Below are 12,732 nucleotides of genomic sequence, written 5' to 3' on the forward strand. Positions count from 1 at the left end.
AACTAATAACAGCTAGCTATAACAGCTAGCTATCCAAGTTAGCTAGTTCGAAAGGTTGTGGAGCTAGCTAAGCTAGCCAGGTTGTGAAGCTAGCCAGGTTGTGAAGCTAGCCAGGTTGTGAAGCTAGCCAGATTGTGAAGCTAGCCAGATTGTGAAGCTAGCCAGATTGTGAAGCTAGCCAGATTGTGAAGCTAGCCAGGTTGTGAAGCTAGCCAGATTGTGAAGCTAGCCAGGTTGTGAAGCTAGCCAGGTTGTGAAGCTAGCCAGGTTGTGAAGCTAGCCAGGTTGTGAAGCTAGCCAGGTTGTGAAGTTAGCGAGGTTGTGAAGCTAGCCAGGTTGTGAAGTTAGCGAGGTTGTGAAGCTAGTCGGGGTCTTATAGGGCTCTCCCAACCCGAGGTGCTCTGATGTGGTTTAACTAGCCAACTCCGTACTACGTTAGCGGAGCGAGTTACGTGTGAAATTAGCATGTGTTTTCATATAAAATGTTATATATTATATAGCTGACTAGTGAGCCTGCATCAACCTTAATGCTATTCAAGTGCAAGAAGATGACATTTGTCTTCGCAGTTTAAGATACACACGTTAATCTGCTGACACAACCTACATGTGTCATCTGCTCTCCTCCTCTACCTCCAGCTCCCCCCCAGAAGTGGGGAAAAAAACGTCAGATCAGATATATAAACGGGTTATTTTGATAAACCGGATACATTTTGTGAATATATATGGTTACTTTCTCGCCTGAAAACATATTAAAACTTCATAAAATGACATTAACACACCAAATTACAGCTTTTAGCCAATGGCGGCCAAAACTGAGGATTTAAAAACACTAGAATGACGTCACAGTCGCCACCTGGTGGTGACGCGTTCTAAACGATTAGGCCGTTGATGGCCTTGCAGCTTTTGGCAGCAGCAGGTTTTGGCATGGCAGAGCCAGGGGGTGAGGCTCTCTTCACCTCAGCCAGCCCCTCACCACCAGCAGCAGCTGCTCTTGTAACTGTTCCTTTGTTTGATAAATAGTCTGAGAACTCAGAGGTTCTACTCGTGATCTGTTCCAAACAAGTTAACAACACCATAAAGGAAATAAAGTGAACCTGGTTTGTCTTGAGATTCGCAAGGCGAACATGTCATCATTGTGTAACGTCCTGTCTGATAACATGTCATCATTGTGTAACGTCCTGTCTGATGACATGTCATCATTGTGTAACGTCCTGTCTTAACATGTCATCATTGTGTAACGTCCTGTCTGATAACATGTCATCATTGTGTAACGTCCTGTCTGATAACATGTCATCAAATTGCTTCAGACTGCTTGTCATCCCGGATGACATTGTGGCTGACTGCCAGTTTAGGACAGAATGCTTCAGAGCATAACAATCATATTATTATGACGTCATATTGTTTGTTATATTTAAATATATGGGTTAGGGTTAGAGAGGTTTTAGGTTTTATTTAATTTCTAACATTTCCCCATGCCAGTTATCCGGTATGACATGTTGTGAGTAAAGAGTCTAATAGCTCTTGACCTTTGTAAGGCAGTGAGGGTGTCCAGCATGTCAGTAACACTAGGCTATGCTACACCCTCAAAACATTTTCATATCATTTAATAAACAGAGATTAATAGATTCAATAAATGTTTTTTTATAAACATTTTCCTTATTTTCACTTCATAAAGGGGTTTGGACGTCACGTCATTGGGCCAGTTGCTTTTGGTCCCTTGAAAAGGAGGGGGCCATGTATTAAAGAGCTGTAACATCTAAACCATTCCTCCAACTTGGATCTGGATACCCTCAAATTAAAGAGGGTGTTTGACAGTCTGCACTTTAAGGCCATATTCATTCTATGACTATAACTTGAATATGTTTTGGTAAACAACTAAAATAACAACAGTTCTGTCAAAGAGTCCAAATGGACCTAACTGTAGCTTGGCTACTGTTTTCCAATTCTGGACAAAGAAATGTTCAATGTTTTGATTACATTTCGTCACTCTGTTTTGATATTTTGATCATCTGTGTTGGTAGGATTCCCTGCATTGTGAACTGTCCATCTGGGCAGAGAGATGGAGGCTTCTGCTTATTCAGTGTCAGAGAGCCAGAGGACACACCTTGGGTCCCCTGATGCAGAGACAGAAGGACAGAACCACCGGAAGGACAATCTTATTAGGCTCCAGCCACCACCACCACCACCACCTCCCACCCACAGGAACCATCACTCTCCCAACATTAAAGAAGAGTACGACACACCGTGGGACAGGTTTCTACGGGACTTTATCAAAAACCAAAAGGCCAAAGATGAGATGCTCATAAGAGATACGTCAGGGTGTCACCTCTCTGAAGCAGCGAATGACATGGATAGTGACAGTAATGACATGGATAGTGACAGTAACGGCAGTTCAGAGGTCAAGTCTGGAGGTCAGGAGGTCAAGATCGAAGAGTGCTATGGTAGGAATTCCTCTCAGCAAAGGCCAACCACAGGCTGCGCTAGAGCTGACCAATCACATCCTGAGTCAGGTGGTCACAAGAGCAGCTCAGTGATTGGATTACAGGAGCAGCAGAGAAGGACAGCGGCAGGGCAAACCTCTGAGCAAAGGAAACATAGTTGTGGTCATGAGGACATGCGCCAGTGCTACGTCCAGTGTGGGAAGAAACTAAACACGGCGGATATTGTGAAAATACAGCAGCGAATTAGAAGACCAGACCAACACCGTTGTGCTACAACTGATCAGTAAGTCACACATGCTGCTAACCCTAACACATGCTGCTAACGCTAACACATGCTGCTAACCCTAACACATGCTGCTAACGCTAACACATGCTGTGGATCCTGTCCACAAGTATCCTGTTCAATAATTCACCATAGGGTGCCAGGTGTACAGTATGCTAATGGTGGTCATTGAATTGATATGATGAGTCATACTGCAGGTGCATAAGTCCATTTGTAATTGTATTAGCTCAGTATTTACACATTTCAACAATAGCTTAACAGTTATTAAAGGGCAGTTGGTAATTAAACAGTTGGTAGTTAAAGGGCAGTAGGTAATTAAACAGTTGGTAGTTAAAGGGCAGTTGGTAATTAAACAGTTGGTAATTAAACAGTTGGTAATTAAAGGGCAGTTGGTAATTAAACAGTTGGTAGTTAAAGGGCAGTTGGTAATTAAACAGTTGGAAATTAAACATTAGGTAGTTAAAGGGCAGAACTATAAGCACGTCTAACAGATGAATGTCATGTATGATAAGGCAGCAAGCTGTCTTGGAAGGGAGCTGCCAGTCAAACGTGCAAAGGCCACGCCCACACAGCCTCGGAACTGTCTGACCAGGAAGTAGAGCTTAACTAGAAGATTATTTTCATAGTTTATTATGTGTTAACATTTTTCCTGGACACATTTGGAACCATTTAATGTTTACTTTCCAGACCCTTTAATTACAGCAAATACCATCAGTAATATTATTATTGCATTTGCAGGACATGTCCTGTCAGTCTAGATGGGAGTTCAGTGAACTGTTTGTCTGTCATGTCTAATCGACCTGCGTTGTTTCTGCCTCCAGTGTTTCCAGCCGCAGGTCCTCTTCAGCTCATGTAACCATGTATGAACCAGAGTCCACAGAGTCCCCCGGATCTGGCTGTGGTTCTCCAGCCCTGAAAAGCCCACATTGGGGTCCAGAGATGGTGGCAGTGAAGCTGGAGGAAGAGGATGTAGAGGAGAATGGTGTGATGGTGAAAGAAGAGGATGGAGGAGACCAAAGGAGGGAGGAGGGAGTGATGGTGAATCAAGAGGACAGAGGAAGAGTGGAGATGAAAGACAGTGAGATGGATGGTAAGTCTTTGTTATTGGTGAGTGTCATTGCACTGTTGTAAAACCAATGCTGCCAATAAGTCAGTCAGTACCTGCATCGTCTGACAGTCCTGCTCTCTCCCGCTGTGTGGGGTTGATATATCAGGGCTAGTTCCCCAATCTAACCCAGTCCTGGACTACAGGACAGCCACATGTAAACACCGTTATCCCCAATCTAACCCAGTCCTGGACTACAGGACAGCCACATGTAAACACTTTTATCCAAAGTGACTTACTATATTTGTCTAAAGTAAGTGAATCAGTTTACAAAATTGGGGAATAAAACATAATAAAAACAGACAAGAGAGAAATATGATAGAAAATCAATTTTAGGAATAGCAACTGCACTCTTCTGCTCTCTACTGCTCTACTGCACTCTACTGCCCTCTACTGCTCTCTACTGCCCCCTACTGCCCCCTACTGCTCTCTACTGCCCCCTACTGCTCTCTACTGCCCCCTACTGCTCTCTTCTGCACTCTACTGCTCTCTACTGTCCTCTACTGCCCCCTACTGCTCTCTACTGCCCCCTACTGCTATCTACTGCTCTCTACTGCCCTCTACTGCCCTCTACTGCCCCCTACTGCACTCTACTGCCCTCTACTGCCCGATACTGCTCTCTACTGCCCCCTGCTGTCCTCTACTGCTCTCTACTGCTCTCTACTGCCCTCTACTGCTCTCTACTGCCTTCTACTGCTCTCTACTGCCCTCTACAGCTCTCTACTGCACTCTACTGCCCCCTACTGCTCTCTACTGCACTCTACTGCCCTCTACTGTCACACAATTATTCAGAGCTTTGAACGAGTTTATTAACACCCGAACAGCCGTGGGTGGGGTCATTAACACTAGAACAGCCATGGGTTGGGTCATTAACACTAGAACAGCCATGGGTGGGGTCATTAACACTAGAACAGCCACGGGTGGGGTCATTAACACTAGAACAGCCATGGGTGGGGTCATTAACACTAGAACAGCCATGGGTGGGGTCATTAACACTAGAACAGCCATGGGTGGGGCCATTAACACTAGAACAGCCATGGGTGGGGTCATTAACACTAGAACAGCCATGGGTGGGGTCATTTGACCTAGTGTTTCCAGCCGCAGGTCCTCTTCAGCTCATGTAACCATGGTAACCATGTATGAACCAGAGTCCACAGAGTCCCCTGGATCTGGCTGTGGTTCTCCAGCCCTGAAAAGCCCACATTGGGGTCCAGAGATGGTGGCAGTGAAGCTGGAGGAAGAGGATGTAGAGGAGAATGGTGTGATGGTGAAAGAAGAGGATGGAGGAGACCAAAGGAGGGAGGAGGGAGTGATGGTGAATCAAGAGGACAGAGGAAGAGTGGAGATGAAAGACAGTGAGATGGATGGTAAGTCTTTGTTATTGGTGAGTGTCATTGCACTGTTGTAAAACCAATGCTGCCAATAAGTCAGTCAGTACCTGCATCGTCTGACAGTCCTGCTCTCTCCCGCTGTGTGGGGTTGATATATCAGGGCTAGTTCCCCAATCTAACCCAGTCCTGGACTACAGGACAGCCACATGTAAACACTTTTATCCAAAGTGACTTACTACATTTGTCTAAAGTAAGTGAATCAGTTTACAACATTGGGGAATAAAACATAATAAAAACAGACAAGAGAGAAATATGATAGAAAATCAATTTTAGGAATAGCAACTGCACTCTTCTGCTCTCTACTGCTCTCTACTGCCCTCTACTGCCCTCTACTGCTCTCTACTGCCCCCTACTGCTCTCTACTGCTCTCTACTGCTCTCTACTGCCCCCTTCTGCACTCTACTGCCCTCTACTGCTCTCTACTGCCCCCTACTGCTCTCTACTGCCCCCTACTGCTCTCTACTGTCCTCCACTGCTCTCTACTGCCCCCTGCTGCTCTCTACTGCCCCCTATTGCTCTCTACTGCTCTCTACTGCCCTCTACTGCCCCTACTGGTCTCTACTGCTCTCTACTGCCCTCTACTGCCCTCTACTGCTCTCTACTGTCCTCTACTGCCCCCTACTGCTCTCAACTGCTCTCTACTGCACTCTACTGCTCTCTACTGCACTCTACTGCCCTCTACTGCCCCCTGCTGTCCTCTACTGCTCTCTACTGCCCTCTACTGCCCTCTACTGCTCTCTACTGCCCTCTACTGCTCTCTACTGCCTTCTACTGCCCTCTACTGCCCTCTACTGCTCTCTACTGCCTTCTACTGCTCTCTACTGCCCTCTACAGCTCTCTACTGCCCCCTACTGCTCTCTACTGCACTCTACTGCCCTCTACTGTCACACAATTATTCAGAGCTTTGAACGAGTTTATTAACACCCGAACAGCCGTGGGTGGGGTCATTAACACTAGAACAGCCATGGGTTGGGTCATTAACACTAGAACAGCCATGGGTGGGGTCATTAACACTAGAACAGCCACGGGTGGGGTCATTAACACTAGAACAGCCATGGGTGGGGTCATTAACACTAGAACAGCCACGGGTGGGGTCATTAACACTAGAACAGCCATGGGTGGGGTCATTAACACTAGAACAGCCATGGGTGGGGTCATTAACACTAGAACAGCCATGGGTGGGGTCATTAACACTAGAACAGCCATGGGTGGGGCCATTAACACTAGAACAGCCATGGGTGGGGTCATTAACACTAGAACAGCCATGGGTGGGGTCATTTGACCTAGTGTTTCCAGCCGCAGATCCTCTTCAGCTCATGTAACCATGGTAACCATGTATGAACCAGAGTCCACAGAGTCCCCCGGATCTGGCTGTGGTTCTCCAGCCCTGAAAAGCCCACATTGGGGTCCAGAGATGGTGGCAGTGAAGCTGGAGGAAGAGGATGTAGAGGAGAATGGTGTGATGGTGAAAGAAGAGGATGGAGGAGACCAAAGGAGGGAGGAGGGAGTGATGGTGAATCAAGAGGACAGAGGAAGAGTGGAGATGAAAGACAGTGAGATGGATGGTAAGTCTTTGTTATTGGTGAGTGTCATTGCACTGTTGTAAAACCAATGCTGCCAATAAGTCAGTCAGTACCTTTATCGTCTGACAGTCCTGCTCTCTCCCGCTGTGTGGGGTTGATATATCAGGGCTAGTTCCCCAATCTAACCCAGTCCTGGACTACAGGACAGCCACATGTAAACACCGTTATCCCCAATCTAACCCAGTCCTGGACTACAGGACAGCCACATGTAAACACTTTTATCCAAAGTGACTTACTATATTTGTCTAAAGTAAGTGAATCAGTTTACAAAATTGGGGAATAAAACATAATAAAAACAGACAAGAGAGAAATATGATAGAAAATCAATTTTAGGAATAGCAACTGCACTCTTCTGCTCTCTACTGCTCTCTACTGCCCTCTACTGCTCTCTACTGCTCTCTACTGCCCCCTACTGCTCTCTACTGCCCCCTACTGCTCTCTACTGCCCCCTACTGCTCTCTACTGCCCCCTACTGCTCTCTTCTGCACTCTACTGCTCTCTACTGTCCTCTACTGCCCCCTACTGCTCTCTACTGCCCCCTACTGCTATCTACTGCTCTCTACTGCCCTCTACTGTCCTCTACTGCACTCTACTGCCCTCTACTGCCCGATACTGCTCTCTACTGCCCCCTGCTGTCCTCTACTGCTCTCTACTGCTCTCTACTGCCCTCTACTGCTCTCTACTGCTCTCTACTGCCCTCTACTGCCTTCTACTGCTCTCTACTGCTCTCTACTGCCCTCTACTGCCCTCTACAGCTCTCTACTGCACTCTACTGCCCCCTACTGCTCTCTACTGCTCTCTACTGCACTCTACTGCCCTCTACTGTCACACAATTATTCAGAGCTTTGAACGAGTTTATTAACACCCGAACAGCCGTGGGTGGGGTCATTAACACTAGAACAGCCATGGGTTGGGTCATTAACACTAGAACAGCCATGGGTGGGGTCATTAACACTAGAACAGCCACGGGTGGGGTCATTAACACTAGAACAGCCATGGGTGGGGTCATTAACACTAGAACAGCCATGGGTGGGGTCATTAACACTAGAACAGCCATGGGTGGGGTCATTAACACTAGAATAGCCATGGGTGGGGCCATTAACACTAGAACAGCCATGGGTGGGGTCATTAACACTAGAACAGCCATGGGTGGGGTCATTTGACCTAGTGAGTAAAAATAAATTCTACCTTTGAAGTCGATAACATTTCAGGACCCTCCTTTCATGACTTTTCCGAGATAAGTGCGTTCTACCACCCAGTATCCTGACATGTTCTAAATCTACCTAGTATAAAGCTATTTCTATAACAGGTTTTACCCCAGTTACATACGCAGTAGTGATAGGATATTATATGTCTATGTACAGACAGTTATGAATGATAAACTGTACAGTAGGTCTCGCTATAGCTATCGCAGCAAAGTACTTGCAGTAGCCTACATTTGATTATGTCTGTAATCCTCAACGGATTTTCATGGAACGAATACAATTTTATTCATGATACAGTATATGTGTATAAAGTGTATTTATGATACAGTATATAATGTATATACATTTTCAAATATTAACTTTATTTTTAATTTTTTTTATAATGATAATCAACCTCTTCTGCATCATCCGTGCAGCCACTCCCCGTGATAATCTGACCGTAATCCTGTATGGTGGTACGATGCTTGTAGGAGGTGCAGAGGTTTATCTCTCTGAGGACATACTTAGATAGAGAACACTTTAATTCATATATTTGTATTCATTGCCTATTATCTTGTTAAATGTTGATATTTATATATTTTTTTCTTTCTTAATATCCTAATGCTGTATGTAAAGCACTTTGAATTGCCCTTGTTGTATAAAATGTGCTATACAAATAAACTTTCCTATGTAACCCTGTATATGTTCCTATTCTTACAGACCAGCAGAGCTCCAACCCAGGTTCAGACAGCGAGCCCAGCTCCACCACACCAGGAAACCATCAACAACACAGGAGCTCGAGGCGGAAGAATCACCTTAAAACACACCCACAGACTTACACCGGAGAGAAACCATACCACTGCTCCCAGTGTGGGAAGAGGTTCAATCAATCAGGAAGTGTGAAGATTCACCAGAGAATACACACCGGGGAGAAACCATACCACTGCTCCCAGTGTGGGAAGAGGTTCAATCAATCAGGAAGTCTGAAGACTCACCAGAGAATACACACCGGGGAGAAACCATACCACTGCTCCCAGTGTGGGAAGACGTTCAATACAGCAGGAAATCTAAAGGTGCATCAGAGAATACACACCGGAGAGAAACCATACCAGTGCTCCCAGTGTGGGAAGAGTTTCTATCAAGCAGAACGTCTAACGATTCATCAGAGAACACACACAGGAGAGAAACCATACCACTGCTCCCAGTGTGGGAAGAGTTTCAATCAATCAGGAGTTCTTAAGATTCACCAGAGAATACACACCGGAGAGAAACCATACCACTGCTCCCAGTGTGGGAAGAGTTTCACTCAATCAGGATATCTAACGATTCATCAGAGAACACACACCGGAGAGAAACCATACCACTGCTCCCAATGTGGGAAGAGTTTCACTCAATCAGGATATCTAAAGATTCATCAGAGAACACACACAGGAGAGTAACCATACCACTGCTCCCAATGTGGGAAGAGTTTCAGTCAAGCAGGACAACTAACGATTCATCAGAGAGCACACACAGGAGAGAAACCATACCACTGCTCCCAGTGTGGGAAGAGTTTTAGTGAAGGAGGAAGCCTGAAGATGCATCAGAGAACACACACAGGAGAGTAACCATACCACTGCTCTGGAAACGATTGTAGCTCTACGTCCGGTATTACCTACTGGTTATGCGGAGTTATTACAGGCATGTGAGCCGCACTGCCTATACTGTAATTCATGCTAAGTGAATGTGGCTCGTAATAAAATTAACGATGTTATCAGCCGAGAAAATGAGTTAAGAAATGATTTTCTTTTACAACTTGAGTACAAGCATTTGCCTGGTTAGTAATCAAACGTTAAATCACCCTTCTCTGCCCTCTCCCGCTTCCAGACGAACGCCTACCCTATATTTTAGCCCTTGGCTTAATTCAGCCGCTTTTCTTTGAGCCGCTATTCACCTGCGTTCAATTTAAAGTATATTTGGTATTTATAGAAGGAAGCACGTACGCAATGTTAAACAAGCGCAGCTCGTTTTATAAATTATGCTTACGTCCGTTTAGAAAAATGTGCTCACGTGAAAGTCAAAGATGACGTTCAAGTACCTTTTTATAAATGAGGCCCCAGGGGTGGCCAACAAGTTGGAGACTAAGAGCCCCAAAGAATTGTTGGGGTACCAGAAAGAGCCACATCATACATGCAGGCTCACAAAAGCTCTCACCAGTGGTGAGACCAGTGGTGTCATTTCAGCAAAAGCCAAGGCATGGCAAGGTACAGAATAGGGGGGTTGAGGGGGGGGTTTCAAATCAGTTGTGCAATAGTCTATTTTGGTGAGTTGTTTCTATACAATTGACTTATATTACATTAAGGTAATGAATAAAGGAGACAGCTACAGTATGTAGGTAGTAATCTACATCTTTCCTAGCAGGTGGACCTGGTTCAATCTCCTTAGAAACAAAATATTACAGATTTAGCTATTCTCAACTCTAAATCAACTGCACTGTTAAAACACTAGTATTTTAAGACCTCACCTGTGTCCTGTACTTGTCTCTGCTGCCCTTTGACCAAAAAAGCTCCTTGTTATGTCCATTTTCCTTTTTCTCACTGGCATATTTGTGTTACAGCTCACCTATTACAAGTGAGACGATTGACAATATCAAAAACATGGTTGCACACACACATATAACTTACACACAAGTTAGTGTTACTGGCCCCAATTTGGTACAATTATTACAGAAATTATTGAGAATAGAGACATGGTTGACATCTTTGACTGCCAGCCATGTTCAGAGCGGAGAGCTCCATACTGCCAGACTTTTGGGGCATTTTCGGTGAACTTTGAAGACCCACCAAATATTGACTTTTTGGACTACATTGAACATATCTACCAAGACTTTAGACTCTCTTCTTTCATCAGAAAAAGTTTGTTTCTAGCCTCTTTGAGTGTTTAGAAATCGGCCGTAGAACATAGGGTGGTTTCAGCAAAAACACCTGATTTTGACCAATAAACAGAGAAAACGAGCTTTTTCTGCAGAGAAGCAAATTCAAGCAAAACGGTGACTGACGTCCACATATTTTAGTTTTAGTGACACCTCAAACATCTGAAAAGTTGTTTACTTCTATGAAACAATAAAAACAACACAGGAAGAAGGCTTTTGATGACAAAATAACTACATTTATTCACAGATTTAGAACATTTAGAATCATCATCACTCAATCATATTTTTTTTCTGTGTGGTAGGCTTTGAAGCACTCTCCTGAGTGCAGGGGTACATGGCAGGACCTGCACCACATTCTGGTCTCGCTCCTTTTACCCCTTCGAATGCAGACCCTACATTTTCTTGCTGGCTGTGTGTTATTGCTGGTGGGCCTTAAGCGTTCCAACTCATGCCTGGCCATCCGGCCATCCAGCCTGCTGTCTGGGTCTCTGTCTTGCTGCCCTGGTTTGTCGGACCTCCTCTTCCTCCTCCTCCTCCCCCTCCTCCTCTCTCCTCCTCTTCCTCCCCCTCCTCCTCCTCCTCCTCCTCTACATAGGTTTTTTCAGTCCACGACCTCGCCACCCTCCTCATGAACTCCAAGTGTGTTTTGCACTTCCCCGGGTTCCTGGCCTTGTACAGCACATAGGCATTGAACACACAAAGCTGAAACAAGTACGCCACAAACCTTTTTGACCAGTTGAGTGTTTTCCTAATGAATGGGTAGTATGCAATGTTCTGGTCAAGTTTGTCCACCCCATTCATGCAGGCATTGTATGCCAAAACACACTCCGGTTTGAGCTGACCCACCTTCTCCTTCTGCCACACCTCCACCCTCTGCATGCTGTCATGGTGGCAGGTTGTCACCATCCTCACCAGACGCTTGTCCTGCCATGCCATAACCAGCACCCTGCCATTGTGCCGCACCACCCTCCCCTCCACACCCAAGTCGGTCTTTGTCGGCTCCCTTATGATCTGCGGTTCCCCCCCTGTTTTTTCGCAGTGTTCCGCAGACGTTGGTGTTGGCTTTGATCAACTGCTCACACAGTTGAACAGAGTTATAAAAGTTGTCCATGTACAGTGTGTATCCGTGTCCTGTGAGACGGTCAAGGAGGGAGAACACTGTGTCTGGGAGTGTGTTATGCTGGCCAACATAAGGCTTCATGTTAAAACAATACCCAGTATAAGAGTCACACAGTATGTAGGATTTAATTCTATACTTCACCGGCTTCTGAGGGTTATACACTTTAAATGATAGGCGGCCACGCCACTGCATCATTCCTTCATCAATGCAGATACTTTCAAAGGGCTGATGCAGCTCTTTGAATTTGGCTACAATATAATCTAAAACAGGACGCATTTTATACATTTTATCTGTGGCGTCCTGTGATGCATTATTGTTGTAGTGGAGGAACTTCCAGATGAGCTGGAACCTGTTCCTCGGCATGGTTTTATTGAAGTATGGAGTGGCGTCCTGTTGATCCACACTCCAATACATTTCTAGATTTGGCTTTTTTATGTAACCGGTGATGAAAGTGAGTCCAAAGAATTGTTTCAGTTCTGGGACTGTCACCGGTTTCCATAACCTCCCTCTGGAGTGTGGCAGAGTGTCGGGATGTGCCTGTAAAAACTGCTGGGCATACAGGTTGGTTTGATCTGCAATGTGCTGCAGCAGCTCATCAGTAATAAGCAGCTCCAGGAAATCAACCGGCAGGTCAGATTCCAGCTCTGCAGCAGCATTCTGGGGTCCAGGGCTTGCCGTGAATGGAACCTTTGTGGGTTGCCACTCACCCTGACC

At 45.5% G+C, this 12,732-nt stretch overlaps 1 protein-coding gene across 1 annotated transcript in view; it reads left to right on the forward strand.

The window, feature by feature from the left end:
• Window positions 1-11,986, forward strand: part of LOC308160889 (uncharacterized protein) — a gene marked incomplete at both ends in the record, with an annotated part of 70,390 nt that extends 58,404 nt beyond the window's left edge. The window contains 5 exons of the mRNA XM_080534822.1: window positions 3,596-3,814; window positions 5,017-5,196; window positions 6,606-6,785; window positions 8,708-8,789; window positions 11,938-11,986. Coding sequence (XP_080390948.1) covers window positions 3,596-3,814; window positions 5,017-5,196; window positions 6,606-6,785; window positions 8,708-8,789; window positions 11,938-11,986 — 710 coding nt within the window. The remainder of the gene's footprint in view (window positions 1-3,595; window positions 3,815-5,016; window positions 5,197-6,605; window positions 6,786-8,707; window positions 8,790-11,937) is intronic.
• Between the last annotated feature and the right edge of the window lie 746 nt (window positions 11,987-12,732).

The sequence above is a fragment of the Nansenia antarctica genome, assembly GCF_963989245.1.
Source record: "Nansenia antarctica genome assembly, chromosome: 6".
In the NCBI taxonomy this organism is placed as follows: domain Eukaryota; kingdom Metazoa; phylum Chordata; class Actinopteri; order Argentiniformes; family Microstomatidae; genus Nansenia; species Nansenia antarctica.